Source organism: Trachemys scripta, chromosome 12 (genome assembly GCF_013100865.1).
Source record: "Trachemys scripta elegans isolate TJP31775 chromosome 12, CAS_Tse_1.0, whole genome shotgun sequence".
Classification (NCBI taxonomy): Eukaryota; Metazoa; Chordata; order Testudines; family Emydidae; genus Trachemys; species Trachemys scripta.
The window spans coordinates 36,337,402-36,361,126 of NC_048309.1; the positions used below are offsets into that span (position 1 = coordinate 36,337,402).

Below are 23,725 nucleotides of genomic sequence, written 5' to 3' on the forward strand. Positions count from 1 at the left end.
GGGCAGGGCTGCCCAGAGGGGGCGGTAAGTGGGGTAATTTGCCCCGGGCCCCACAGAAGAATGTCGGAGGCTCCCCCCGCCTCCACCTTCCCCATCTCCCGGCGCCTCAGCGTGCCGCGTCCAGGAGCTGCCCTGGACAGAGCTAAAGTGGCGTGGCTCCAGCGGGGCCTGAGCTCCTGCCGCTCGGAGCCACGTGGTAAGGGGGCGGGGCTGCGAGCTGCGGCCGAGCGGTTTGAGCTCAGGTCCCGCTGGAGCCACGCCACTGCAGCGCTGTCCAGGTGGCTCCTGGACACGGCCCACTGAGGCTCCGGGAGAGGAGGGAGGCAGGGGTAAGCGGCATGGTAAGGGGGCGGCGGGGGGGGTGGGGGTTTGGATAAGGGGCAAGGTGTCCCGGGGACAGGAAGGGGGCAGAAGTTCTGGGGGAGGGGTGGTCAGGGGACGGGGAACGGGGGGTTGGATTGTGGGCATTCCAAGGGTCTGTCAGGACTCGGCGGGGGGTGGATAGGGGTCGGGACAGGGAGCAGGGGGGGTGGGGTCCCGGGGTGGTGGTTGGGGAGGTTTTGGGGGGCGGTCAGGGGACAAGGAGCAGGATGGGTTGGGGATTCTGAGGGGGGCAGGAAGTGGGTGGGGGTTTGGATAGGGGGCAGGGCCAGGCTGTTTGGGGAGGCACAGCCTTCCCTACCCTAAAGCTCATTCAGCAGTTTGAGGCTTGCAGACAGCTAGTTAACATAAAGAGCCAAGCTGTTATCTTTTCCCTTAGGGCTGCCACCCCTTTCACTTCTCAAATGCCAAATTATAATCTACATTTAATTTCAGTGCCAAAGGGAGATTCATCTCAGGGGAGGGTAGCTTCATTTAAAATTAGCCACTTTAGATTAACAGTGATAGACCCAAGAGAGCCATGGGGGAGGGATCACACGAGAAGACCAATATCATACTCCACCTACCTCCTTCCCAACCCTACCAAGGGAGACCCCCCCTCCCCCCGCATTCCCCGAGGCTCCGGAGGGGTTAATTCATTGGTTCTCAAACTTTTGTACTGGTGACCCCTTTCACAGAGCAAACCTTTGAGTGCGACCCCCGCTTATAAATTAAAAAACACTTTTTAATATATTTAACACTATTATAAATGCTGGAGGCAAAGTGGGGTTTGAGGTGGGGGCTGACAGCTCACGACCCCCAGTAATAACCTTGTGACCCCCTGAGGGGTCCCGACCCCCAGTTTGAGAACCCCTGAGTTAATTTACTTTTAGCACCCTGTGTCCATTCACATGGATGTGCTATTTTGAGCATTTCAGTTTTCACAACATAGGCTCATCCCAAATTCTGGAACAAGCTCAAATGCTCAGTTCGTGGAGTATGTACATAAGCTATACTAAAGACAAACCCACAGTAACTGTCTCCAGTTTGTGAGGGACCCTATGGAGCCAGTCTCTAGAAAACAGATAAATTCATGGAGGTTAAGTCCATTAATGGCTATTAGCCAAGATGGGTAAGGAATGGTGTCCCTAGCCTCTGTTTGTCAGAGGGAGGTGATGGATGGCAAGAGAGAGATCACTTGATCATTACCTGTTAGGTTCACTCCCTCTGGGGCACCTGGCATTGGCCACTGTCGGTAGACAGGGTACTGGGCTAGATGGACCTTTGGTCTGACCCAGTATGGCCGTTCTTATGTTCTAACCTAAATGAACCCAAAGTTATGGAGACAGATATGAGTCAAGGAAGCCAGCAGAGTATCAGAAACCTGGAAAAGTCTCTGACTGGATGGGCTCAGGCGTTTGGTCACAAGCTGAGGTGGTTCAAAAGTTTTGGATTTTTTTAAGCAGATTTTTTTTATAGTTTCTTTAAACAATTAACACAGCAAACAGCAAATATTTGGCCACACACTTCTGAAACCCCAAACCATGTTCAGGTTTTGGCAGACTAATTTCAGCTTTTCAATTAAAAAACCCACAACAAATTTTGAAGGAAAGCAGACGTTGTCCGTGATTTTTTTTCTGCTTTTTAAAAACCCCTAGTTTTTGATCCAAAAAAAGTTTTGAAGGAAACTATTTGTCCAACCCTTTTAATGAGCTTTAGTGCCTTTTAGTACTTAAAACTGGGTTTGTGCGGAGATGTGGAAGGTTTTTAAATGTTTATTTTTCCCAAGGCCGGCCGGGGGGCAAGTGGGGCAGTTTTCCCCAGGCCCTGCAGGGGCCCCCACGAGAATATAGTATTCTATAGTATCGCAACTTTTTTTCATGGAAGGGGCCCCTGAAATTGCTTTGCCTCAGGCCCCCTGAATCCTCTGGGTGGCCCTGGGAAGGGGGGTGTCTTGCTGCAGGGAGTGGGGCAGGGGGTGCTGTGCTGAGAGGAGTCTGGGGGGAACCGTGCTGAGTCGGGGAGCTGGGTGGTGCCATGCTGTGGTGGGGGGCCCCCCCTGGTGCTGACCCCGGTCTCTTTCCCCATACAGGCAGCTGGAACTGTGCCTCTCGGAGGTGGCTCGGAGCCAGCTCTTCGTGGGCATTTTGGGGGAGCGTTATGGCTATGTACCCCGAGAATACTCCCTGCCGGACACCCCCCAGTACGAGTGGGTGAGCACTGCCAGCACCCTGTCAGTTGTATCGGGGTTGGGGGGACAAGAAGATAGTGCCCCTTGCACCCAGCTGGTGGCTGACGCCGCCCTGCAGCCCCGCCTGCCAGAACCTGGCCGCTGAGCCTTCCTTCACAGTTGGTGGAAGTGGGATTTTGCTTTATTTACTCTGGGCGATTGGGTGTAGTGCTGCAGCCTCCCTCGCCCAGTCTGCCCAGTCGCTATACTGGTGGGACGGGGCACCCTGCACATCTGCCTCCGGTACCTACTGGCATTGCTGTTCTGCCACCTCACTCACGTCCCTGTGTTGAGTCACACCTCTCAGGACTGGACAGCCTGGGGAGTGGCCTGCAATAATGGGCGCGAGGCATGGTGATGTCTTTTCCATGGCCAGATGATGTGCTGCTCTCACTACGCCAGGGAGGGTTCCAGTAGCTGGTGAAATTGGTGTAGTGGTGACATCGCTCCCACTAGAACAGTATAAAGCCACTGGAGGGGTTATTCTGTCAGCTCATGCCTGGCTTCATAGCATGTCGGAGCCTGCCAGGGTGTCCTGTACCCCGGGGTAGAGACAGAGCTTGGGTGTCTCAGAATAGTGCTGCTGGGAACAGTGGGATCCCTTCTGGTGATGGGGTGAAGCACAGGAGAGGGTGCAAGCCTGTAAACATGCTGTCTAGTTTCACGCTCCAGAAGTGTTGCATCCAGGGACGGGAGCCTCAGAGGTGGCCAAGGTCAATGGGAATCCCCCAGTTCCGCTGAGGTTGGTGGGTGCGTTGGGATCCAGGCTCACCTCAGCACAAAGCTCTTTGTGGCTGGCGCTGGCCTGGGCCTGCTGGCCGTGTCCACTCAGCGTGGGGCTCACAGATGCACGGTCCCATGGTGGAAACCAAGACCTCCCCAGCCTTCCGGTTGGGGGAAGCCGGGCATCTCACTTCACAGTGGCCCAGGCGTGTTTCTTTCCCATGATGCCTGTTAGTCTAACCCTGCCTGAGAGCTGTTCTGCCTGTGGGCTGGCCTTCGTTTCGTAGCACGACCGGTGGGAGCAGTGGGATCCCTCCGGGTAACAGTCTCAATCCCACCACTTGGGGGCTGATGATGGAGTCCGGTGTGCCGTCGCTGCAGGTGAAGTCGTACCCTCGGGGCCGCTCCATCACCGAGCTGGAGGTCATGCAGTTCCTCAGCAGTCGGCGCGACTCTGGTTCTGCTGCCCAGGCGTTCTTCTACCTCCGCGAGCCAGATTTCCTTGGGTAACTCTGCACCCTTTCCCCTCTAGGGGTGCCGGCTCCCATCCAGCCCCATGGCAAGGATTGGCTGGCTTGGGGGGGGAGAGACAGGGAATGGGACATGGGGCCTTTTCCCTCTAGTGGACACCGATCCAGACCCATGGTGGGGGGCTGCTTGGCTCAGGGGGATGGGGAACAGGGCCTTTCCTCTCTAAGGGGTGCCGATCCAGCCTCATGTTGGGGGACTGGGGAACGGGGCTTGTCCCTTCTAGGGGGTGCTGATCCGGCCCCAGGGTGGGGTACTGGTTGGCACAGGGGGCCGGGGAACGGGACATGTGGCCCCTGACCTGTCTGTGGTGGGGCAGGTCCGTGCCGGAAGCCTGGAGGGCAGATTTCGTGGCAGAGTCAGAGGACGCTCAGCACCGGATGGCAGATCTGAAGGGGCATCTGGGCCAGCACCTGGGGGTGGCATCTGTCAGCAGGTAATGGGCCAGGAGATAGGTGGGTGCGGTGGGATCGCTGGGCCCCACGGTATCTCCCTCATGGCTTTGCTCTCTCCCCCTAGGTACTCCTGCCAGTGGGGCGGCGTGGCCCAGGGCCGGCCGTATGTCAAAGGGCTGGAGGAGTTTGGGGCCCGGGTGCTGCAGGATCTGTGGGGCGCCCTCCAACGTCAGTTCCTCCAGGTAACGCGACTCGCTGTCCCTGGCGGGGAGGGAGTGGGGCCTAGCGGTTAGAACGGAGAGTGCTGGGAGCCCAGACTCCTGGGTTCCATGCTGACGCCTGTCTCTGCCCCCCACCTCCAGGCTGAGTCGGAGCCCCTTGGGGGTGAGGAGGAGGAGGAGGGGCAAGAGCTGCAAGATGCCTTCCAGGACTTCCAGCAGCGCCAGTTCTGTGCCCGGGGCAAGCTGCTGGGCGCTGTGGCCGGGCGGGTGCGTGAGGGCCGGCCCCCCCGCCACGGGGCAGGGGGCGGGCTCTACGTGGTGACGGGTGCGCCTGGTGATGGCAAGACTGTCTTCATGGTGAGGACGGGGGGAGGGGGTCTGCATGGGGCCTGAGGGGAGGGGCCTTGGGGCACCCAATGCGGGGAGGGTGTCTGGGGGCAGAAAGGGGCGGGGCTTGGTGATGGATTGTAGGCAGGGCCTGCAGGGGGCGGGGTGTGGGTCTGCTGCATAAAGCCTGGTGGGAAGGGCCTGAAGGAGGGGGTGGGACTTGGGGGCCAGGAGGGGGTGGGGTCAGGTCTGTTGCATTAGGCCAGGTGAGTGGGGCCTGGAGGAGGGGGAGGGGCTGGAGTGGGTGGGGTCTGGCTGTGCTGGGTTGTGGTGAAAGGGGCCTGGAGAGGCCCCGCCCCCAGCTGACTCACTGTCCCTTCCCCAGGCGGCGCTGACGCGGGAGCTGAGCGCCCATCCCCCTGCCCGGGACGCCTCCCCCACCCGCTGCCTGGTCGTCTCCCACTTCACCGGGGCCCGGCCAGACCAGGCCAGCGCCAGGGTAGTGCTGAGCCATCTGTGTGCCCGCCTGAGCCGTCTGCTGGGCCAGACGGCCCAGCCCCCCGCCAGCTACAGGTCAGGATGCCAGGGTTCCCTCCTGGCCCTGGGTGGGAGTGGGATCTAGTGGTTAGAGCAAGGGTATGGGGGGGCTGGGAGCAAGGGTGTTGGGGGGCTGGAAGCCAGGACTCCTGGGTTCCCTCCTGGCACTGGGTGGGAGTGGGGTCTAGTGGTTAGAGCAGGGGGGTCTGGGACCTAGGACTCCTGGATTCTCTCCCAGCTCTGGAGGGAAGTGGGGTCTAGGGGTTAAAGCTGGGGGGGCTGGGTGCCCTAGGATGCCTGGGTCCCATCCCTGCCTGTCCATTGCAGGGGGCTGGTGTGGTGTCTGGAGTCTCTCCTGCCCGCGGTGGCCAGGTCGCTCCGGGGAGCCCAGCGCCTGGCCGTGCTGGTCGATGGGGCTGACCAGATCCACGGGGACAGTGGGCAGCCCGTCTCCGACTGGCTCCCGGTGCGGCTGCCCCCGGTAAGTCGAGCCCCCCTGCCCGTGGGACCCCCCCTCCCGCCAACCCCACCACCCGCTCAGCTCCTCTCTTCTCCCCCCAGCGCGTGAGCCTGGTTCTGAGCATCGGCGAGGGCTCTGGACTCCTGGATTCCCTACAGCGACGGGCGGACACAGTCATCATCCCCCTGGGGTCCCTGGACCCCTGCGACCGGGCTGGGCTGGTCCGCCGGGACCTCGCCCTGTACGGCAAGAAGCTGGAGGAGACGGCCTTCAACAACCAGGTGGGGAGGTGCCCGGATCCCTGGGTCCTCTGGCGGGGGCGTGGGGTCTAATGGTTAGAGCGGGGGGGCTGGGAGCCAGGACTCCTGGGTTCTATTCCAGCGGTGGGAGGGGAGTGAGGTCTAGTGGTTGGAGCAGAGGTGGATTGGGGGTCAGACTCCTGTGTTCTCTCCTGCTCTGGTTGGGTGGGGCAGGGGCCCTGGCTTTGGCCCAGGGACTCCCTGCCTGCTGAGACCCCGTCTGTCTCTCTCCAGATGCGGCTGGTGCTACTGAAGCGCGGTGCCCGGCAGCCCCTCTACCTGGCGCTGCTCACCCAGGATCTGCGAGCCTTCACCGTCTATGAAAAGGTGCCTCAGTCCCGCAGGGAGACCCAGTCATCTGGGCTGGTGGTGCAGGGCTTCCCCTTCTAGGGAACCTGGGGGAGGGACCGGGACGGAAGGGGACCCAGACATCCCGGCTGACGACACAGATCTGTTCCCGCGAGGGACCCCAAGGGAGAGGCCAGGATGGAAGGGGACCCAGGCATCTGAGCCACCAGCGTGGGTTTCTGCCCTCTAGGGACCCCAAGGGAGGGATGGGGACAGAAGGGGACCCAGGCATCCGGCCCTGGCATGGGGCTCTCCGGTCCCCTCAGGGTCCTGTGTCCCTCCCTCCAGGTCTCGGAGAGGATCCAGATGCTGCCCCCAGCGCTACCTGCCCTGCTCCAGCACATGCTGGGCTGCCTGGAGCAGGAGCACGGGGCCGAGCCAGTGACCATAGCCGTCGCCACCCTCTGGGCCAGCAAAGACGGTAAGAGACAGCTCGAGGTGCTGGGGGGTGTTAATCGGCATTGCTACCAGCTGCTGCGCCCCAGAGCTGGCTGCATCTCAGCACCAGGCGAGTCGTCCCTGGGATGGGAATCCCTGAAGATGTGTCCTTGACCCTCACTCCTCTGTCCTCCGCAGGCCTGCTGGAGCGTGATCTCCTCGCTGTGCTCACCATGTGGATGGAGCTGGGCGGGGCGCCTGTCACCTGGGAGAGAGGCATGGCTGCTGGGGGCCGCGCAGCGACCATCCCCAAGGCCCCGATCTATTCCCTGATGAGGAGCCTGAGGGAGTGAGTGGGGGCCAGGGCGCCTGGGTTCTCTCCTGGCTGGGGGAGGGGAGTGGGGTCTAGTGGTAAGAGAAGGAGGACTGGGAGCCCGGACTCCTGGGTTCTCTCGGGCTCTGGGAGGGGAGTGGGGGTTGGGGGCTGGGATCCCGGATGCCTGGGTTCTCTCGGGCTCTGGGAGGGGAGTGGGGGTTGGGGGCTGGGATCCCGGATGCCTGGGTTCTCTCGGGCTCTGGGAGGGGAGTGGGGGTTGGGGGCTGGGATCCTGGATGCCTGGGTTCTCTCCAGGCTCTGGCAGGCTCCCAGGACCTGGCGCCGAGCTCCGTCGCTGGCCGGAATCTAGTATTCTCTGTCCCCCGTCTGTCCCCCCAGACTGGCGGGGGTGTGTGGGGCCCCCTCGGAGGCCCCTGGCTCGCGGCTCCACCTCTGCGGTGCCCCCCTGCGGACGGCGGTGGAACGGCGCTACCTGAAGGAACCGGGCCTGGAGCGAGCGGTTCACACTCTGATAGCAGGTCAGGAGGTCGCCCCGTGGGGGGCTCTGGCGTGGTGTCTGGGCTGGGCCTGTGATCCCCCCCGGCCAGGGGGTGCTGAGCATTGTGAGTGACAGTCTCCCCCACATCCCCAGCTCATCTCTGGAAACTCTGCGACCCGGACGTGTCCTGGAGCTTCCAGGGCAGCGAGGCTGGGCCCCTGGCGGCTCTGCCCTACCACCTGGTGGGTATGGGGCACTGGGGGATGGTGGGGGGGGGGGGGGCGGGGGGGGGGCAGGGGCGGGGCTTGGCAGGGGGCAGGATTGGGCGGGTGGGGTGAGGTGGAGAATTCGGAAGTGGGTGGGCAGAGGCTGGGCAGGAGCAGGGCTGGGTGGGGGGCTGGGCATAGGGTGGGGTGAGGCGGGAGGCAGGGGGTGGGGCTTAGCGTAGCTGGGGCTGGGTGGGCAGCACCCCCAAGTGACCCTGCTGTCCCAACAGGTCTGCGCTGGACGCCCCGACCTCCTGGGCTCCCTTCTGACGGACCTGCGCTTCGTGGCTGCCCACGTCCGCCTGGGGCTGCTGCCTGTGCTGGGCCAGGCCTATGCCCTGCATGGTGAGCGGGGTGGCCTGGGGGTGGGGGGCACCTCTGGGGGCTGCTAGTCGGGAGCCAGCCCTGTGCGGAGTGGGGGCTGTCCACAAGGGCATGGGAAGGTGCCTCGCTGTAATGGGTGGGGGGAGCTGCTGTGGGGTCCTGGGACGCTGGGGGCTGCTGTTGGGGGAATGGGAGGCATGTCAGTGCTGCCGGGGGCACTCCCAGTGGGGCTGGAGGCTGCCGGGGGGAATGGAAGCTATGGGGGGCTACCAGGGGCTGAAATAGGGGTGCTAGGGGGCTCCCAGGGTGCTGGGGGCTGTTGTGCCCCTGACACAGACGTCTCTCCCCACAGCGGGCAGCGCCCAGCCCCTGGGCGAGGTGGGTGCGTTCCGGGTGATGGTGCAGGCAGGCGCAGCACTGCTTTCTGAGAACCCATCCCTCCTGGCCCAGCTGGCAGCCAACGCGCCTGATGGCTCCTCGCTGGGCGCCCAAGCCCAGGCCCTGGCCCCCCCGGAGGGGCGCCTGCTGCTCTGGCGCAACAAGGCCCAGGACGCCCCTCACCCTGACAGGTAACGGGGCCGCTGTGGGTGGGAGGGCCCCTGCCCTTCCTCCCGCCTCTGGATGCCTGCCCCTCCTCCCAAGTGCCCACCTGCTCCTCCCCATGACCCCCTACCCATTACCCCTCCCGCCCAGCACCCGGGCCTCACCACCAGGCCTCACCATGGGCCCCAGGCGCCTGCCCTCTAGGGCTCCCACTCAGCTGGGCTCCGGCCCTGCTCCCAGCTGAGTTGGTCCATGGCCTAGGGCGCCTGTGCTGGGTTGGGGGGATCCTCCTGTGACCTGGGGGGGATGGGGTGTGTGGGTCCCACGGACTGGGGGAGAGGGGCTGCAGGGCTGGGAGCCTGGTGGGGGGGCTGCGTATCTCTACCCGGGGGGGGGAGGGGCTGGGTCCCTGTGGGACTGGGGGGCTCCATTGGGGGAGGGGAGGGGTTCATGGGGGGCACGGTGTCCTGGGTGGGGGTGCTGCCTGTCTCCGAGCTCTGGGGGTGGGCAGCACTGGGTTCCTGTCCGCTCCTGGGCCTCGTTCCCCCCTGATCTCCTCCCCCCCACCTCCAGCATCTCCCTGGCCCTGCCCACGTCCCCCACCTGTGTGGCCATTTCCCCCTGCGGGCGCCAGGCTGCCGTGGGCAGCACCGATGGGACCCTGCACCTCCTGGACATGCAGAGTGGCCAGGTACCGGGGGAGAGGGCAGGGCAGATTCAGGGGATCTCTTGCCATGGGAGGACACTGTGGGGCTGGTTGGTTTGGGGGCAGGGGCAGGATGGGGAGGCGGGGGGGCAGGGTGGGGACTGGACAAGCTGGGGGGGCGGGGGAAGCTGGTAGATCAGCAGGGGGCTCTGCAGTCTCACCCACGCCCTTCCCCCCAGGAGCTGAAGACCCTGCTGAGCGGTGGCGCTGGAATCTCGGCCTGCGTTTTCCTGGCTGATGGGACCCTCTGCCTGGGCACCTGCGCTGGGGGACTGGAGACCTGGGGCCTGCATGAGGGCAGCAGGTACTGCCAGGGGGGCTGCCCCTCTGGGGGCGCTGGCTGTGGTCCGGCCCGGGGGGCAGCGGGGGAGCTGATTTTGGGGGCAACGGTGGGGACACCACATGAATCTCTCTCCCTTCCAGGCTCCTGGCTACTGATGCTCACCAGGGCCAGGTCACAGGCTGCTGCGTCAGCCCTGATCGCAGACAGCTGGCCAGCGTCTCCCTGGATGGGCACGTGAAGGTACCGGCTGTAGTCACTGCCCCTCCCGCCCCCCCCACCCCCCGCTTTAATCACTAGCCCCCACTCCCCTCCCCCAGCCAGGAGAGAATCCAGGTGTCGGGCGCCTGCCCCTGTTCTGACCCGCTGTTCCTGTCTCTCCCAGCTGTGGGACTCTGCCCAGGGGCACCTGACCTGGGAACTGGATCTCTCCTGCCCCTTGAACTGTGCTGCCTTCCACCCTGACGGGCAGCTGGTGGCCACCGGGGGCTGGGACGGCGCTGTGACCATCCTGGGCCTGCAGAACCGGAGTGTGAGCTCGGTATGGGTCAGGAGGGGCAGGGCTGTGCTAGGAGGGGCTATGGGTCGGGAGTGAGGGGCACTGGCAGGGCTGGGGGCCAAGGGCTGGGCTGGCAGGGGCTGCGGATTGGGAGTGAGGGGCACCGATGGGGCAGGCTGGGCTGTGACTCTGGCTCCCCCTGCAGGTTCTCTCAGGCCATGACACTTCCGTCCGCACCGTGTCCTTCTCCCCTACGGGCACCATGCTGGCGTCCGGCTCCCTGTCCGGGACAGTGCATCTTTGGTCCTGGCGGGAGGTCGTGAGCCTGGCCACATTCCCAGCACACCAGGGCTTTGTCTCCGAGGTCAAGTTTCTCTCCGGGGACCAGGTCCTCCTCACGGCAGGCGAGGACTCGAAGGTGCTGTGGGTCAGGAGTGAGGGGCACTGGCAGGGCTGGAGGGCAGGGTTGGGCTAGAAGGGGCTGCTGGTCGGAAGTGAGGGGCACCGGTGGGGAGGAGGGCAGGGCTTGGCTAGAAGGGGCTGCGGGTTGGAAATGAGGGGCACCGGCGGGGAGGGGGGCTGGGCTAGCAGGGGCTGCGGGTTGGGAGTGAGGGGCACTGGTGGAGGTGGGGGAGGCACAGCACTAACCCCTGATTTGTGGCCCAGGTCCAGCTCTGGCCAGGGCACCTGGGCCATGCCCGGGGCGCTCTGGGCTCAGGGCCGCTTTCTCCAGCCCTCTGCGTGGCCCCCAACCCCGCCGGCACCCTACTTGCTGTGGGGCACCATTCAGATGATGTTTGGGTCTACGGCACCCCCTGGGGTAAGCGCCCAGACACCTGGGTTCTGTCCCAGCTTATGGGGGAAAATTAGATCTAGTGGGTGGGGGTGGGCGGTGCTGAGGAGCCAGGACTCCTCCATTCTGGGCAGCCAGGAGTCTTGGGTTCTGTGGTTGGGTGGGGGTTGAGAGCCAGGACTCCTGGGTTCCCTGTGGGGTCGACCCCCCTCACTCTTTGCTCTCCCCGCAGGCTCGGCTGGGTGGCGCTGCCCAGTAGGAGGTGTGGCGGTGCCCAGCCTGGCTTGGCTCGGGGATGCTGTGCTGGCTGGAGGCAGCAGGGACGGGACCCTGCGTGGGTGGGCACTGGCGAGCAGCTTGGCCTGCCCCCTGTGGGAGCTGCGGGGGCACAAGGGGGCCGTGCTGGGCCTGGCCGCCTCGTCCCAGCTGCTGGCATCTGCCTCAGGTAAGGCTGGGGGCAGGGAGGACAGATGGCGGGAGCGGGGGCCGCTTGCAGGATGTGGGGAGGGCCTGGAGGCAGGGTGTTTCCAGATCTGTGGGGGGGAGATTTGGGGGTCATTGGTGAGGCTAGGGGTGCCCAAGGACTATGGAGTGGGGGCAGGATGGGGTGGGCGGGGGCGGGGTCTTGGGGCCCATAGTCTGAGCCTTCCTCCTGCCCCCAGAGGATTTCACCATCTGCCTGTGGCTGGCCGAGACACTGAGACGGGCCCTCCCGGACCCTTCCCCAGCCCCCCTGGCCGTCCTGCAGGGCCATGCGGCCGCTGTCACCTGCTGCGCCTTCAGCCCTGACGGCCAGCACCTTGCCACGGGGGGCAGGGACAAGGTGAGGGGTGTGTGTGCTGTGAGATGGGCACTAGGGGGCAGTGTGGGGTGGCCGTGCGGTGTGTTGGGCACTAGGGGCCGGTGTAGGGCAGCAGTGCTGTGAGATGAGCACTAGGGGGCGTTGTGGNGCTGTGAGATGGGTACTAGGGGGCAGTGTGGGCTGGCCATGCTGTAAAATGGGCAGTAGGGGGCGGTACAGGGCAGGCGTGGGGCAGCCGTGCTGTGTGATGGGCACTGGGAGGTGGGGGGAGCAGACGTGCTGTATCTGCTCGTCTAACCAGCCCGTGTCCTCGCAGACCCTGTTGTGCTGGGACGTGGGGGGCCCCACACCGGGAGCCCCCCCCATCTGGCGCTCGCTCCCCTTCTGCCACCGCGACTGGCTCAGCGGCTGCGTTTGGGTCGGACCCCTGCTGGTGAGTGGGGGGGTAGTTGGGAGGGAGGCGGGGGGGGGGGGCAGCTCCTCCCTGACTTGTCCCCTTCCTCTGCCCCTGCAGCTGTCCTGCTCCAGTGATGGCACCGTGCGGCTCTGGGACCCGGCAACCGGCCAGCGGCTCCGCGAGTTCCTACCCCACTGCGGCCCCGTCAGTGCTGTCCTGGCCATGGTACAGACCTGAGGGAGGGGGGGGGGGGGCACGATGCCAGGCATGGGGGGGCACCTTGGGCACTGGCACCATCCCTCATCCCCTCTCTCGGCGCAGGCCGGGCGCGTGCTGGCGGTGGGCCGCGATGGGACGCTGGCAGCATGGGACATGCTGGGCGTGGAGCTGACCCGCTTCCCGGCGCACCCCGGGCTGGTGAACCAGGGCGCTGGTTTCGTGGGAGCAGGTGAGCAGGCACTGCCGCCCCCCCACCCCCCGGTGCGGGTCTGACCCCCAGTGCCCATCTCTCCGTGTCGCTCTTCTCTTGCAGACGGCGATTTTGTGGTGGCCACGGCTGGATGCGACGGGCGGGTGCAGCTCTGGAGCCCCCTGGAGGTGAGATGGGACCTGGGGGCTGTTTCCCCCCTCCCCCATGGGGACCCTGCTCCAGGGCACTGGCTGCCCCCCCCACTAACTTTTCTCTCCTGCTTGCAGTTCGGCCTCTTGGAGACCTCAAGATCTGGAAGCACGCCACGGGGAGACTGGTGGGTGGCGTGAAACGATGCTCCTCACTCCAACCCACAGCCCCCTGCCAACCCAGCCCTGGGCTCCCCCAGCTCTTCCAGTGCCCCTCACTCCCCACCCGCAGCCCCAGGCTCTCTGATCCCTGGTTCTCTCTCTGCAGCTGGGGCAGTTCCATTGCGCTGCTCCTGTCTCCTGCCTCCCAGCTGCTCTTGGCTGTGGGCGACATCCTGGGCAACGTCTATTTCCTGGAGTGGGCCTGTCTGCGGGGGGACAAGGCTGAACCCTGACCCATGTGAGCGGAGATGACACAATAAAGCCGCCTGCTGAGCTGCAAAGAACAAGGCCTTTCCTGTCCCAGCAGGTCCCGGCCCAGCCCCTCCCCCAGAGCGAGGGGGGGCTAAGAGGCCAGAGACATGTCCCCCCTACCCCGTCCCTTGGGATCTATCAGGCCCCAGGCCCCCACCCTTGTGTTACTGCTTCTGGGTTGTCCATGGGGCTGGATGAGGGCAAGAGGCGACATTGTATCTCAAGCCCCCATGCCCTAGCCTAATTGGGGGAAAACACCCCCCTGCAGGGGGCAGCCAGGCTCCTGCCTCAGCAGCCCTGCCCCCCATTTCCAGCACGCTGCAGCCAGAAATGCAGCAGGGCACAATCAGGGCTGGTACCAAATGTATTGCTGTAGAAAGCAGCCAGAGGGACATTTCCACAGGAATCCCGGAGGGGGAAAGGGGGTGTCTCTCGACCGGGCGGCCTGTCACCACAGCGGGACGAAGCTGAAGCGCACTTGGAGCAGGTAGCGCATCCGCACCTGGCCCGGGTCATAGACGACGAACTCGTTGTAGTTGAGGGTGTAGCCGTGGGGGTTCGTCACGCCCGTCTCCACAGCTGGGCCCAGTGGCACTGCAGCCCCATCCCTGGGGGGAGACGAGGCGGAGGTCAGGGCGAGGGTAGCTCAACCCCCCAGATGCCTGGTTCTCTCTCATTCTGGGGGGCAGCGCCAGGCACGCATGACTCCTGGGCTGCATAGATTTGCTGCTCTTTCCCCGGAGCCCTCCCTCCCCCCCCCAGCCGGCTGGCACCGAGCAGCAGCCGCGACGGGCTGGGGAGGGGCACCCTGGGGGCTGAGCACCTGGGCTCTGCTTGACGCGCTGCAGTGGGCGGGCAGGATCTGCACCCACAGGACGGGTTCTCCCCTTGCCGGCCTTCACCCCCTGCCCTGAGCTGGCAGCTGGGTTGGCGCCGGGCTGTTCAAACGTGACACGGCTATTTCTCCTCTGGGCCTGGAACCAAACCATGGTGGGGGGGCTGCAGGACCAGCCTGTTGGGTGGTACCTGGGGGGGGGGGGGGAGCAGGCACAGATTTCCCTGGGGGCAGAGGGGGGGCAGCTCTGCCTACCCTGAAGGTCCACGCTGGCTCCAAGTGTCTTGCCTGAGGGCATGAAAAACTGGGGGGGTCCCAGGAGAGTCCCGCAAACCAGCCTCTCCTGGGGCCAAGCGAGTCTCCACTGAGCAGCTGCGAAGGGGCTGGGGGGGGACGGACGGACTGTGGCATCGTGCCAGGGGGCAGAGCTTTCCCCTCATGCTGTCCCCCCCGGGGCCTCCGTCACTCAGGGCAAGCACCATGGGCTGCCAGCCCTGCCCCCTCTCCGGTACTCACAGCATGATGCTATTGGTGGGGGCGGGTGCCAGCTTCCCCAGCCCCTTGGTGCTGTGCTTCCCGGGCGGCAGCTTCCCGGCCTCGGCATTTGCCTCCAGCAGCTCCTGGCACTCACCCAGGGCCACCTGCAACAGGAGAGGGGCACCAAGTCCACAGCTGCCTGTGCGTCCTGCCCAGAGCGGGAAGAGAACCCAGCCCCGTCCTGTTCTAACCCCAGGACCCGACTCCCCTTCCAGAGCCAGACATGAAGCCAGGTGCTCTGGGCCAGGATCGCTCTCCGTGATGCAGCTGGCTCTGGGGTGGCACTCACCTCGCACAGCAGCAGCAGGCCCACGTCGCGCTGGTGTGAGGCGAAGCAGTAATTGGCGCTCTTGGACGACATGTCTGCGAAGTAAATGCCCTTCCCAAACTGGGGGTGAGAGATGGGGGGTGGTGAGGGATTAGACTGGCTGAGGGGGAGGGAGCTGGGAAAGGGTCGAGGAGGAAAAGGCAGGCAGCTGCGGACAAGTGTGTGGGGGGGTCTCACCATGTAGCCGGTGACGGGGGCCTCAGGGGGTGCCACTCGCAGCCCCTGGCTCAGGATCCCCACCCAGTTGCCCAGCCGGGAGCCATGCCACAGCAACGTCCTGGGGGGAAAAAGGGAGAGGGTGAGCCCCATGCCCAGCCTCCCCCGTTCCCCGCAGTACCCAGCCCCTTTACTGGCTGGGATCCAACCCCCACCCCACTGGACTCTCCTTCTGTGACCAAGTGTGAATTGTCTAACTTTTACTCTGCCGCTGTGTGCCTCAGTTTCCCCTGTGCCTGGCACTGAAGCAGAAGGGTTCACTTAGCTCGGAGGGGTGTGGGGGGGGCAATGCTGGGAGGGAGCTGACAGAGCCGGGAGGAGGGGGGGCAGTCTGGTTGCGCAGATGTAACCCACCAGGCGCAGGACAAACCCACCTATTCCCATCCCTGGGCCCCCCCAGCTGCTCCTGCCCCCAGGATGCCCCCCAGCCCCCTAGATCACTCCCCCAGCCCCTCACCGGTTGGACAGGCTGGTGCGGAAGGGAGGCTCGCCGGCCCGGCGCAGGGTGAAAGCCTCCAGCAGCTCCATGGAGTAGTCACGGTGGGTGGGCGCATGGGTGGAGAGCAGGTACCGCTCCAGCACCTGGGGGGAGCTGTGGGGCGTGAGCCAACCCCAGCCCTCCCCCCCTCCCCACCCGCCTGGCCTTTTTCAGCCCCCGCTCCCCCCCGCCACATGCCCCTGGTCACTGCCCCCTCACCTGGCCTCCCCAGCCCCACACTGTCACCCTTGCCCGCCCCCCTAGCCTACACTGCTCCCCACCACTCCCCAACCCACCCTGCCCCCCAGCTTCCCCACTGCTGGCCCCTCGCAGCCCCCCGACCTGGAAGTGGGCAGAGTCCCGCTCCAGGGGTTGGAGCTCACAGCCCAGCGTGCGGTAGCTTCGGTCCAGCGGGTGCTCCTGGCCATGCAGCTCCAAGTGTGCCAGCTTGATGGCGATCTGGATCTCACCGAGGGCCTGGGGGGTGGGGGGAGTCAGAGGGGGATGGACAGACAGAGAGATGGAGGGACAGATTTCCCACCTCCCCCCGCTCACCTCCAGCAGCTGCACCTTCTCTTGAAGCTCCTGCCACGTCCGGATCAATGGGGGTGTCCGAAGCCTGGGTGTGTGTGTGGGGGGAGAGAAGCAGAGTGAGCCAGGCCTAGGGGGAGTGGGGGGGACCTAGAGCCCCAGCGAGGACGCAGAGCAGGGCAGGATAGGGGGTGCTTGGAGGGGCAGGGGTAGGGTTGCCAGGTGTCTGGTTGTTGACCGGAACACCCAGTCGAAAAGGGACCCTGGCAGCTCCAGTTACCACTGCTGGAAGGGCCATTAAAGTCCGGCTGGCGGCACAGCGAAGCTAAGGCAGGCTCCACGCGGCTCCCGGAGGCAGTGGCATGTCCCCCGTCCAGCTCCTAGGCATTGGGGCAGCCAGGGGGCTCTGTACGCTGCTCCCGCCCCAAGCACTGTGGTTCCCGACCAATGGGAGCTGAGGGGGCAACGCCTGCAGACAGGGCAGTGCATAGAGCCGCCTGGCTGCGCCTCCACGTAGAAGCCAGAGGGGGAACATGCCACTGCTTCTGGGAGCTGCTTGAAGTGAGCACCACCCGGAGCCTGCACCCCCACACCCCAACCCCCTGCCCCAGCCCTGATCCCGCTCTCACCCTCCAAACCCTTCGATCCCAGTCCAGAGTCCCCTCCTGCACTCCAAACCCCTCATACCCAGCCCAGCCCCAGAGCCCTGTACCCCAACCCCCTGCCTTAGCCCAGTGAAAGTGAGGGAGGGTGGGGAGAGTGAGCAACAGAGGGAGGGGGGGATGGAGTGAGCAGGGGCAGGGCCTCAGAGGAGGGGTGGGACAAGGGTGTTTGGTTTTGTGCAAGTAGAAAGTTGGCAACCCTAGGCAGGAGGTGCTCGGAGCGGGCAGGGGACACTCGGCACGGCGGAGCATGCTGGGAGCGACACTCGGGGGGAGGAGCGGGGGGGGACACTTGGGGGCACTGACCCAAAGTCATGGGGCACACGGGTGTAGAACTCGTTGCAGGCTTCCAGCAGGGCCCGTCCAGTGTCCCCGGCCCGCAGAACCGCCTCCACCTTCTGCAGTGACTGGAACCCAGCACGGATCTGCTCCACCGTCAGCTTCCCTGGGGGGAGCGGGTCAGAACCACCAGCGCCCGGGATGCCCCAGGGGACCCCGACTCCCATCAGATCCCCTGCACCCCAGAACCCTCTCAACCACAGCCCAGATCTGCCAGCCCCCGCCACCCCCAATCCCTCCCCTACACGCCCATGGGGGGCTCACCGAGAGGAGCCTTCTTGGTGTCATACTTCATTTCCAGCACCATCTCCTCCATGGCCTGCAGGTCGCAGATCAGCCCCAGCAGCGCTTGCACTCGGGGGTCCAGTCGTGAGGCTGGTTTGGGCTGGGAGGCCCCCGCGCAGCTCAGCTCTGCGGCCTGGGCGGGGGGGGGGGAAGGGGTGTTGTTACTGGGTCTCCCAGCCGTACCCAGAGCACCCCCATCCTGCCACCCTGCAATGCTCCCATGGAGGTGGGACACAGGGCCCACTGCTTCTCCACACGAGCTGGGGGGCCTGCGTGGGCTTCAGGATCCATGTGCAGGTAATATGGGGCAGGGGGCTATGTGTAGGGGGTCACGAGGCCAGCTGTCCTTGTGCAGGTCGTATGGGGGGGCTGTAAGGGGGGGTGTCACACTCACGGGGGGCCGGCTGTCCATGTGCAGCAGGTCGTACTTGCCAGGCACTTTCTGGAAGTTGCACCGCTCGGCCCAGTGGTTTTTGGTCTTGTCTAAGAACCTGGGGAGAGACCGGAGAGGGAGGCGAGGAGGGGGCAGGCTCCAAGGGGTTTGGGGGGAGGGGGGGACTCACTTCTTAGTGAAGATCTCCTTGGCCTGGGCAAGGTCCCCAGCGCAGGACACCAGCGCGTGCTGGCCTGGCCGCCCCACTGCAGGGAGAGGACAGATGTGGTGATGGGGGACACTGCTCTGCCCCCCCAACCCCTGCCATTCACCCAGCCCCTGGCCACACACATCCAGCTCCCTCCCCCATGCAGGAGTGCCCCACGACACTCACCCAGCCCCCCATGGCCCCCACCCTGCTCACCGCGCCCCCAGCGCGTCCAGACGCTGTAGCTCTGCGGCCCATCGTCCTCCAGCAGCTGTAGGACGTAGAACTTGTTGTTGTTGAACTGGAGGTTGGTCTGCGGGACGGATGGACAGACGGGGGGCTGGGCGTCAGGGACAGGGCTGGGGGGGTCTCTGCCCACAGCAGCCCCCCTTCCCCCAGCTCCTGAGCGGGTGGCTCTCCCGGCCAGAAGTGCCACAGCGCCACACTCACCTGGTTGAGCATCACGTCGTAGACGTCGTCCCCTTCACAGTAAACGTGGGCCTGGGGGGAAATGGGCACTTCCTGAGCCGCAGCCGGCCCTGGGAAGGGATGGGGTGTGAGGAAGTCCCCTCTAGGGGCATTGGCCCCAATCCCACCCCAGTGGGGACTGGCTGTCTCAGGGATGTGGGGCTTTTCCTCTCTAGGGGGGCTGGCTCTGATCCCACCCCAGGTCAGGGACTGGCTGGTTCAGGGGACAGGGAACGGGGCATGGGGCTTTTCCCCTCTAGGGGGCGCTGGCCCCAATCCCACCCCAGGGCAGGCATTGGCTCGTTCAGGGGGGTGGGGACTGGAGACCCCCGGGGCAGGAGGTCTTGCGTTACCTTCCCCAGTTTAGCCAAGCACTCGGGATCCACCGGCGCCTTCCCCTTCACAATCAGGGTCTTGATGACCTCTGGGGGTGGGGAGAGGATTTAAGAGATATCAGTGCAGGGATCCTAGGGACCTGAGCCAAGGTAGGGCCTGGTGCTCAAGGAACAACAGAGCTCCAGCCACGCCACGGGCCCCTTCCCAGGCAGCCACGAGGAACCAGCAGCGTCCAAGGCCGACGTCATGCACTCCTAGCGCAGGATAGGGGAGGCGCTTATAAATCACACCCGTTTCCAAATCAGCTTGGCTGCCTAACTCGCACCCACGAGTCGCAAAAGAGCTGGCTGAGATTATCTCTGACCTGCTGGCATGACCTGCTGAAATCAACCCCGGGATAGAGGGAACATTCCTGAAGAGCGGATGAGTGCGGCGCAAGTGTGTAGCTTTAGACCAGTTAGCCTGACGAAAAGCCCAGGAAGAATAACACAAAAGCTGACGCGGGATTCAAGCAATCCCAGGTTAAAGCCCAGGAACTTCAGCAAGGCCAGGCAGGCTTCACGGAAAACAAACAAAGCTGATCTCATCCGTTGGTGACGTTACGGGTTTCGTCGATACAGGGAACTTTATATGCTGTGCGACTTGGCACCATGTGACCCGACTGAAAACCAAGCGCTGTGGGCTAGTGACAAAGTGCCTGACACACGGATTAAAAACTGGCTAACTGACAGATTCCCACACATCGTCGCCGCTGGGGAATCGTTGTAGCCAGGACGTTTTTGTCGGCGCCTGGCACCCTGGATCGCTCGGCAGCTGCACAGAATGAGGCTGAGCACGAACCAATGTGAAGTGACTCCTCCAGGAGCAGCAAGGCGGGTGGTGTGGTGGTGGTGGGGGGGGGGGGGCAGCTAGGATTCCTGGGCACACCTTTTAGATCAGAGGTGGGCAAACTATGGCCCGCAGGCCACATCTGGCCCATGGGACCGTCCTGCCTGGTCCCCGAGCTCCTGGCCCGGGGAGGCTAGCCCCCAGCCCCTCCACCACTGTTCTCCCCCCAAAGCCTCAGCTCACTCGCTCCGCCACCAGCACAATGCTCTGGGCGGCAGGGCTGTGAGCTCCTGGGGCAGCGCAGCTGCAGAGCCTGGCCTGACCTGGTCTCTGTGCTGCGCAGTGACGGTGGCGTGGCTGTAGCACAGCCAGCCACTGATGCTCCAGGCAGCGTGGTATGGGGGCAGGGGGGGTTGGACAGAGGGCAGGGGAGTTCAGGGTGGTGGTCAGGGGGTGGGGGGGGAATAGGGGGTTGAATGGGGGCGGGGTCCTGAGGGGGGCAGTCGGGGGGGTGTGCTGGATGGGATGGCACGGGGTAGTCGGAGGCAGTCAGGGGCAGGGGTTCCAGGGGCAGTAAGGGGACAGGAAGAAGGGGTGGTTGGATGGGGCAGGAGTCCCAGGGGGGCCGTCAGGAATGAGAGGAGGGGTTGCATGGGGCGGTGGGGGTCTGGGGGCGGTCAGGGGACAGGGAGCAGGGGTGTATGGATGGGGCAGGGGTCCCAGGGGGTCCATCAGGGAACAGGGGGGGTTGACCAATGAGCACGAACCAATGTGAAGTGACTCCTCCAGGAGCAGCAAGGCGGGTGGTGTGGTGGTGGTGGGGGGGGGGGGGGGCAGCTAGGATTCCTGGTAACACCTTTTAGATCAGAGGTGGGCAAACTATGGCCCGCGGGCCACATCTGGCCCACGGGACCGTCCTGCCTGGTCCCCCAGGCCATGACCCCCTCCCCTAACCGGCCCTCCATACAATTTACAAACCTGATGTGGCCCTCAGGCCAAAAAGTTTGCCCGCCCCTGTTTTAGATGCTAATCTATTGGAAGGGGGCAGAGCCAGAAAACCAGGGTTGGAACCAACAGCTGGCAGAGAGAGGCCGGCAGACCATGGGTGCTGTAGTTCGCCACCCCTCACCTGTGCTCTCTCCCCTGGCTCCGGGGTTGGGGCTGGCCCCCCCATCCCGGGGTCTCTTCGGCGCTGGGGGCCCTTGGGGGGACGAGGAGCCAGGGACGGAGCTGGGCTCAGATCCCCCATCATCATCCACAGCGTCTGTGGAGAGAGGCCACGGGTCAGAGGGGGAGGGGAGAGTGCCACACCCCAGAGATGGACGCATCTCAGCACCAGGCAAGCCACCCTGTGCGTTGTCGCTGTGACCCAGCTGTGCCTGGTGTCAGATTCTCCTCCCAGCTCCCTGGGGGATGATTAACGACTAACGAGCTTACACTCTGGCAGCAAGGCCTGCCCCGCCCCAGGTGCCCGAGACCTGCTCACCAACCGGAGCTGGGCCCTGGGAGCCTGAATCCCTTCCCCCAGCTTCCCACAGAGCCCGCTTTACCCACTAGGCCCCACTCCCCTCACAAAGCCAGGGAGAGAACCCAGGAGTACCTGACTCCCTCCGCTCCATCCGGCGCTGGTACCCAGTTCTGATGTTGGTCTGGGTCATCTGTGCCGTGTCCAATGTGTAGCGGGTCCGACTGAACGTCACCTCTAGGCTGGGCCCCCCGTCGCCGCGCCGCGCTCGCTCCAGCGCCAGGCAGGTATCAGCAGGGTAGGGCAGCCACTGCCCCTCTTCGTCCCCCTGCCAGCACCACACGAAATCTGGGCCGCAGGCATCCTGTTAGCTCCTTGCCAGCGCTAACCCTCCAGCTCCCAGCCTCTGGGGCAGTGATGGTGAATCGGACCCAGGTGTCCAGGTGGCTGAGCAGGGCGTTCACCCCCGGGGGCCCCACAGCTCCCAGCCTCTGGGGCAGTGACGGCGACTGGGCATAGGACACAGGTGTCCGGGCAGCACAGCAGGGTGCTGACCCCTAGGGTGCCCCATAACTCGGGGGAGTGATCAGGACAGGGCGTGGGACCCAGGCATCCGGGACGACACTGCTCCCCCCGCCAGGGGGCCTTGGGCACTCACAGGAGTCCTGGTCCTGGACAGCGGCTGCCACACATCTGTCCTGCCCCGTCTGTCCATCCCGCTGCACCATCCGCCGCAGGTCCACGCGGGAACCCACAGCCACGCTGGGCTTCCCTGCCCTGGGGGGAGATGGACACGGCTCAGAGCCTGACATTCCCCCACCATAGCCCGAGCCACGACACCCCCCGCCCCCAGAGCACTCACCTGGCTGCCTGTGTCAGCACCTCGCTCTGCTCAGGCACAAAGCGATGCCAGGTGCCGCCGGAGTCCTGCCACTCCCAGCGCAGCTCCAGTGCCAGGCCCGCGCCCCCTGCCTCGGTTGCCCTCTGCTTCCGCCTCATCCTGGGAGTGACAAGCGGGGCTGGCGAGCAGAGAGAAGGGAGGCAGGGATCCACAGACTGTGATCCCCAAGCTATATAGCCCCATACAGATCATCCTACTGAAATCCATACAGCCTGTATGGACCAGTACACACACATCCCACGCCATATAGCCCCATACAGACCATTCTACTGCCATCCATACAGCTGTGTAAGAACCAGCACCCACCCAGGACATATAGCCCTATACAGACCATCCTACCAAGATCCATATAGCCCAGTATGTACCAGCACAACCCCACTCCCCCAGGTCATAGAGCCCCATATGGGCCATTCTACTGCAATCCATATAGCTTCTTACCCCCCCACCCGCCATATAACCCTATACTGACCAACCTACAGCAATTCATACAGTTTTGTATGGATCAGCCCCCCCCCCCCCCCGATCACCCTATACAGACCACCCTATAGAGATCCACACAGCCCTGTATGTACCAGCAGATCCCCAGGGTGACACAGCCCTATATGAATGAGCATGTTCCTCCCTGCCCACTCTCACAGCCTTATATGGACCATCCCACCATGATCTATGTAGCACTCCATGAACCAGTTCCCTCCCTCGCTGGGACTCTGCAACAGCTCCAGGCCCCACTGCGTTCCCCACAGCCCCCCGCCCTCAATGCAATATCCTTCGCGTTTTCCCCCCTTGATCCTAACTCCCTGCTCCCAGAACACCCCCACCTCCGGGGACTCCCAGAGCACCCCCTCCCCCATTGCATGCCCCCAGATCCCCACTGCAACCCCAGCCCTGTTGCACCCCCCCACTGTAACCCTGACCCATTGCACCCCCCCGACCTCCCCCACTGCAACCCCAGCCCCATTGCACCCCCCAACCACGCCTGCACCTCTTCCAAAAGACGTGAAAGGGGGGCAATTTGCGTACGCCGCGGCACACCCTCCCTCATTACTCCCCTGCTCCCCCACACCCTTACACCCCAACCTCTCCCTGCACCCTTCCCCCACTGCACCCCCCGTAGGGTTCTCCTCCCCGCACCTGGGAGCGGCGGCTCCCACCCGCCCACGCTCCAGGCAACGTTCCGGGAACCGAACTCTCGCGCAGCCCATCCTCATTTGCATATCGCTCATTTGCATTAGCCCCGTCCCCTGCCCTGGCCGGTCGCGGGCGTGGAGGAGCCGGAGCCCCGCCCCTAGCAGGTAGGCGCGCATGGTACTATGTGAGACACACACGGGGCTCGCCGCCCGGCGACACTCATTGGCGGGCGGAGCAGGGTCATTTGCATAGCTGGCGCGGTGCATGCTGGGAGTATGGGGGGGCGGGAGCCCCCTAGATCCCCACTTCGCGTGAAGACGTGAAAGGGGGGCGATTTGCGTACGCCGCGGCACATACCGAGAATTGCATCGCCTGCTCATCCTCACTTGTAAAGACCAGAGTGTCTGGAGGCTTATATATCCCCTGGGCAAACATTTGCTAGCTCTCCAAAAGTGAACCAATTTCTATTCCCCCCTCCCCCCCAGCCATACAGGGCTGTATAGGGCTTGCAACCTCCCAATAGCCGATAAGCCTGAGAGGTCCT

General features: G+C 64.4%; 2 protein-coding genes across 19 annotated transcripts in view; one reads left to right on the top strand and one right to left on the bottom strand.

Annotated features, from left to right (window-relative positions):
* The window catches only part of TEP1 (telomerase associated protein 1), a 25,741-nt gene extending 12,446 nt beyond the window's left edge, over positions 1–13,295 (top strand). For all 5 annotated transcript variants that reach the window (XM_034786874.1, XM_034786870.1, XM_034786872.1 and 2 more), the window contains 28 exons: positions 2,453–2,573; positions 3,695–3,819; positions 4,161–4,277; positions 4,361–4,478; positions 4,599–4,814; positions 5,170–5,357; positions 5,649–5,802; positions 5,883–6,062; positions 6,315–6,407; positions 6,717–6,849; positions 7,005–7,155; positions 7,522–7,661; positions 7,775–7,863; positions 8,118–8,232; positions 8,564–8,780; positions 9,328–9,445; positions 9,640–9,764; positions 9,884–9,983; positions 10,126–10,281; positions 10,445–10,657; positions 10,906–11,059; positions 11,265–11,477; positions 11,695–11,855; positions 12,151–12,267; positions 12,349–12,456; positions 12,553–12,679; positions 12,764–12,828; positions 12,928–13,295. In XM_034786874.1, coding sequence (XP_034642765.1) covers positions 2,453–2,573; positions 3,695–3,819; positions 4,161–4,277; positions 4,361–4,478; positions 4,599–4,814; positions 5,170–5,357; positions 5,649–5,802; positions 5,883–6,062; positions 6,315–6,407; positions 6,717–6,849; positions 7,005–7,155; positions 7,522–7,661; positions 7,775–7,863; positions 8,118–8,232; positions 8,564–8,780; positions 9,328–9,445; positions 9,640–9,764; positions 9,884–9,983; positions 10,126–10,281; positions 10,445–10,657; positions 10,906–11,059; positions 11,265–11,477; positions 11,695–11,855; positions 12,151–12,267; positions 12,349–12,456; positions 12,553–12,679; positions 12,764–12,828; positions 12,928–12,990 — 3,877 coding nt within the window. In that variant the 3' untranslated portion in view covers positions 12,991–13,295. The remainder of the gene's footprint in view (positions 1–2,452; positions 2,574–3,694; positions 3,820–4,160; positions 4,278–4,360; positions 4,479–4,598; positions 4,815–5,169; positions 5,358–5,648; positions 5,803–5,882; positions 6,063–6,314; positions 6,408–6,716; positions 6,850–7,004; positions 7,156–7,521; positions 7,662–7,774; positions 7,864–8,117; positions 8,233–8,563; positions 8,781–9,327; positions 9,446–9,639; positions 9,765–9,883; positions 9,984–10,125; positions 10,282–10,444; positions 10,658–10,905; positions 11,060–11,264; positions 11,478–11,694; positions 11,856–12,150; positions 12,268–12,348; positions 12,457–12,552; positions 12,680–12,763; positions 12,829–12,927) is intronic.
* Positions 13,296–13,609: 314 nt separating this feature from the next.
* PARP2 (poly(ADP-ribose) polymerase 2) lies at positions 13,610–23,462 on the bottom strand. Of its 14 annotated transcripts, XM_034786879.1 has the most exons (19): positions 23,185–23,462; positions 22,015–22,152; positions 21,811–21,929; positions 21,288–21,500; positions 20,817–20,951; positions 18,877–18,947; positions 18,506–18,556; positions 18,272–18,368; positions 18,038–18,113; positions 17,869–17,965; positions 17,454–17,607; positions 17,157–17,295; positions 16,213–16,276; positions 16,000–16,134; positions 15,637–15,761; positions 15,141–15,240; positions 14,925–15,023; positions 14,615–14,739; positions 13,610–13,871 (listed from the first exon to the last, which is right to left on the bottom strand). In XM_034786879.1, exons 1-19 carry the CDS (start codon positions 23,445–23,447, stop codon positions 13,712–13,714), a joined length of 2,361 nt encoding a protein of 786 aa, XP_034642770.1. In that variant the 5' UTR covers positions 23,448–23,462; the 3' UTR covers positions 13,610–13,711. The 14 variants fall into 14 exon arrangements, 13 of the variants coding, with proteins under 13 accessions (XP_034642770.1, XP_034642771.1, XP_034642774.1 ...); XM_034786880.1 differs by lacking the exon at positions 16,213–16,276 and having other exon boundaries at positions 15,637–15,771; XM_034786883.1 differs by lacking the exon at positions 16,000–16,134.
* Between the last annotated feature and the right edge of the window lie 263 nt (positions 23,463–23,725).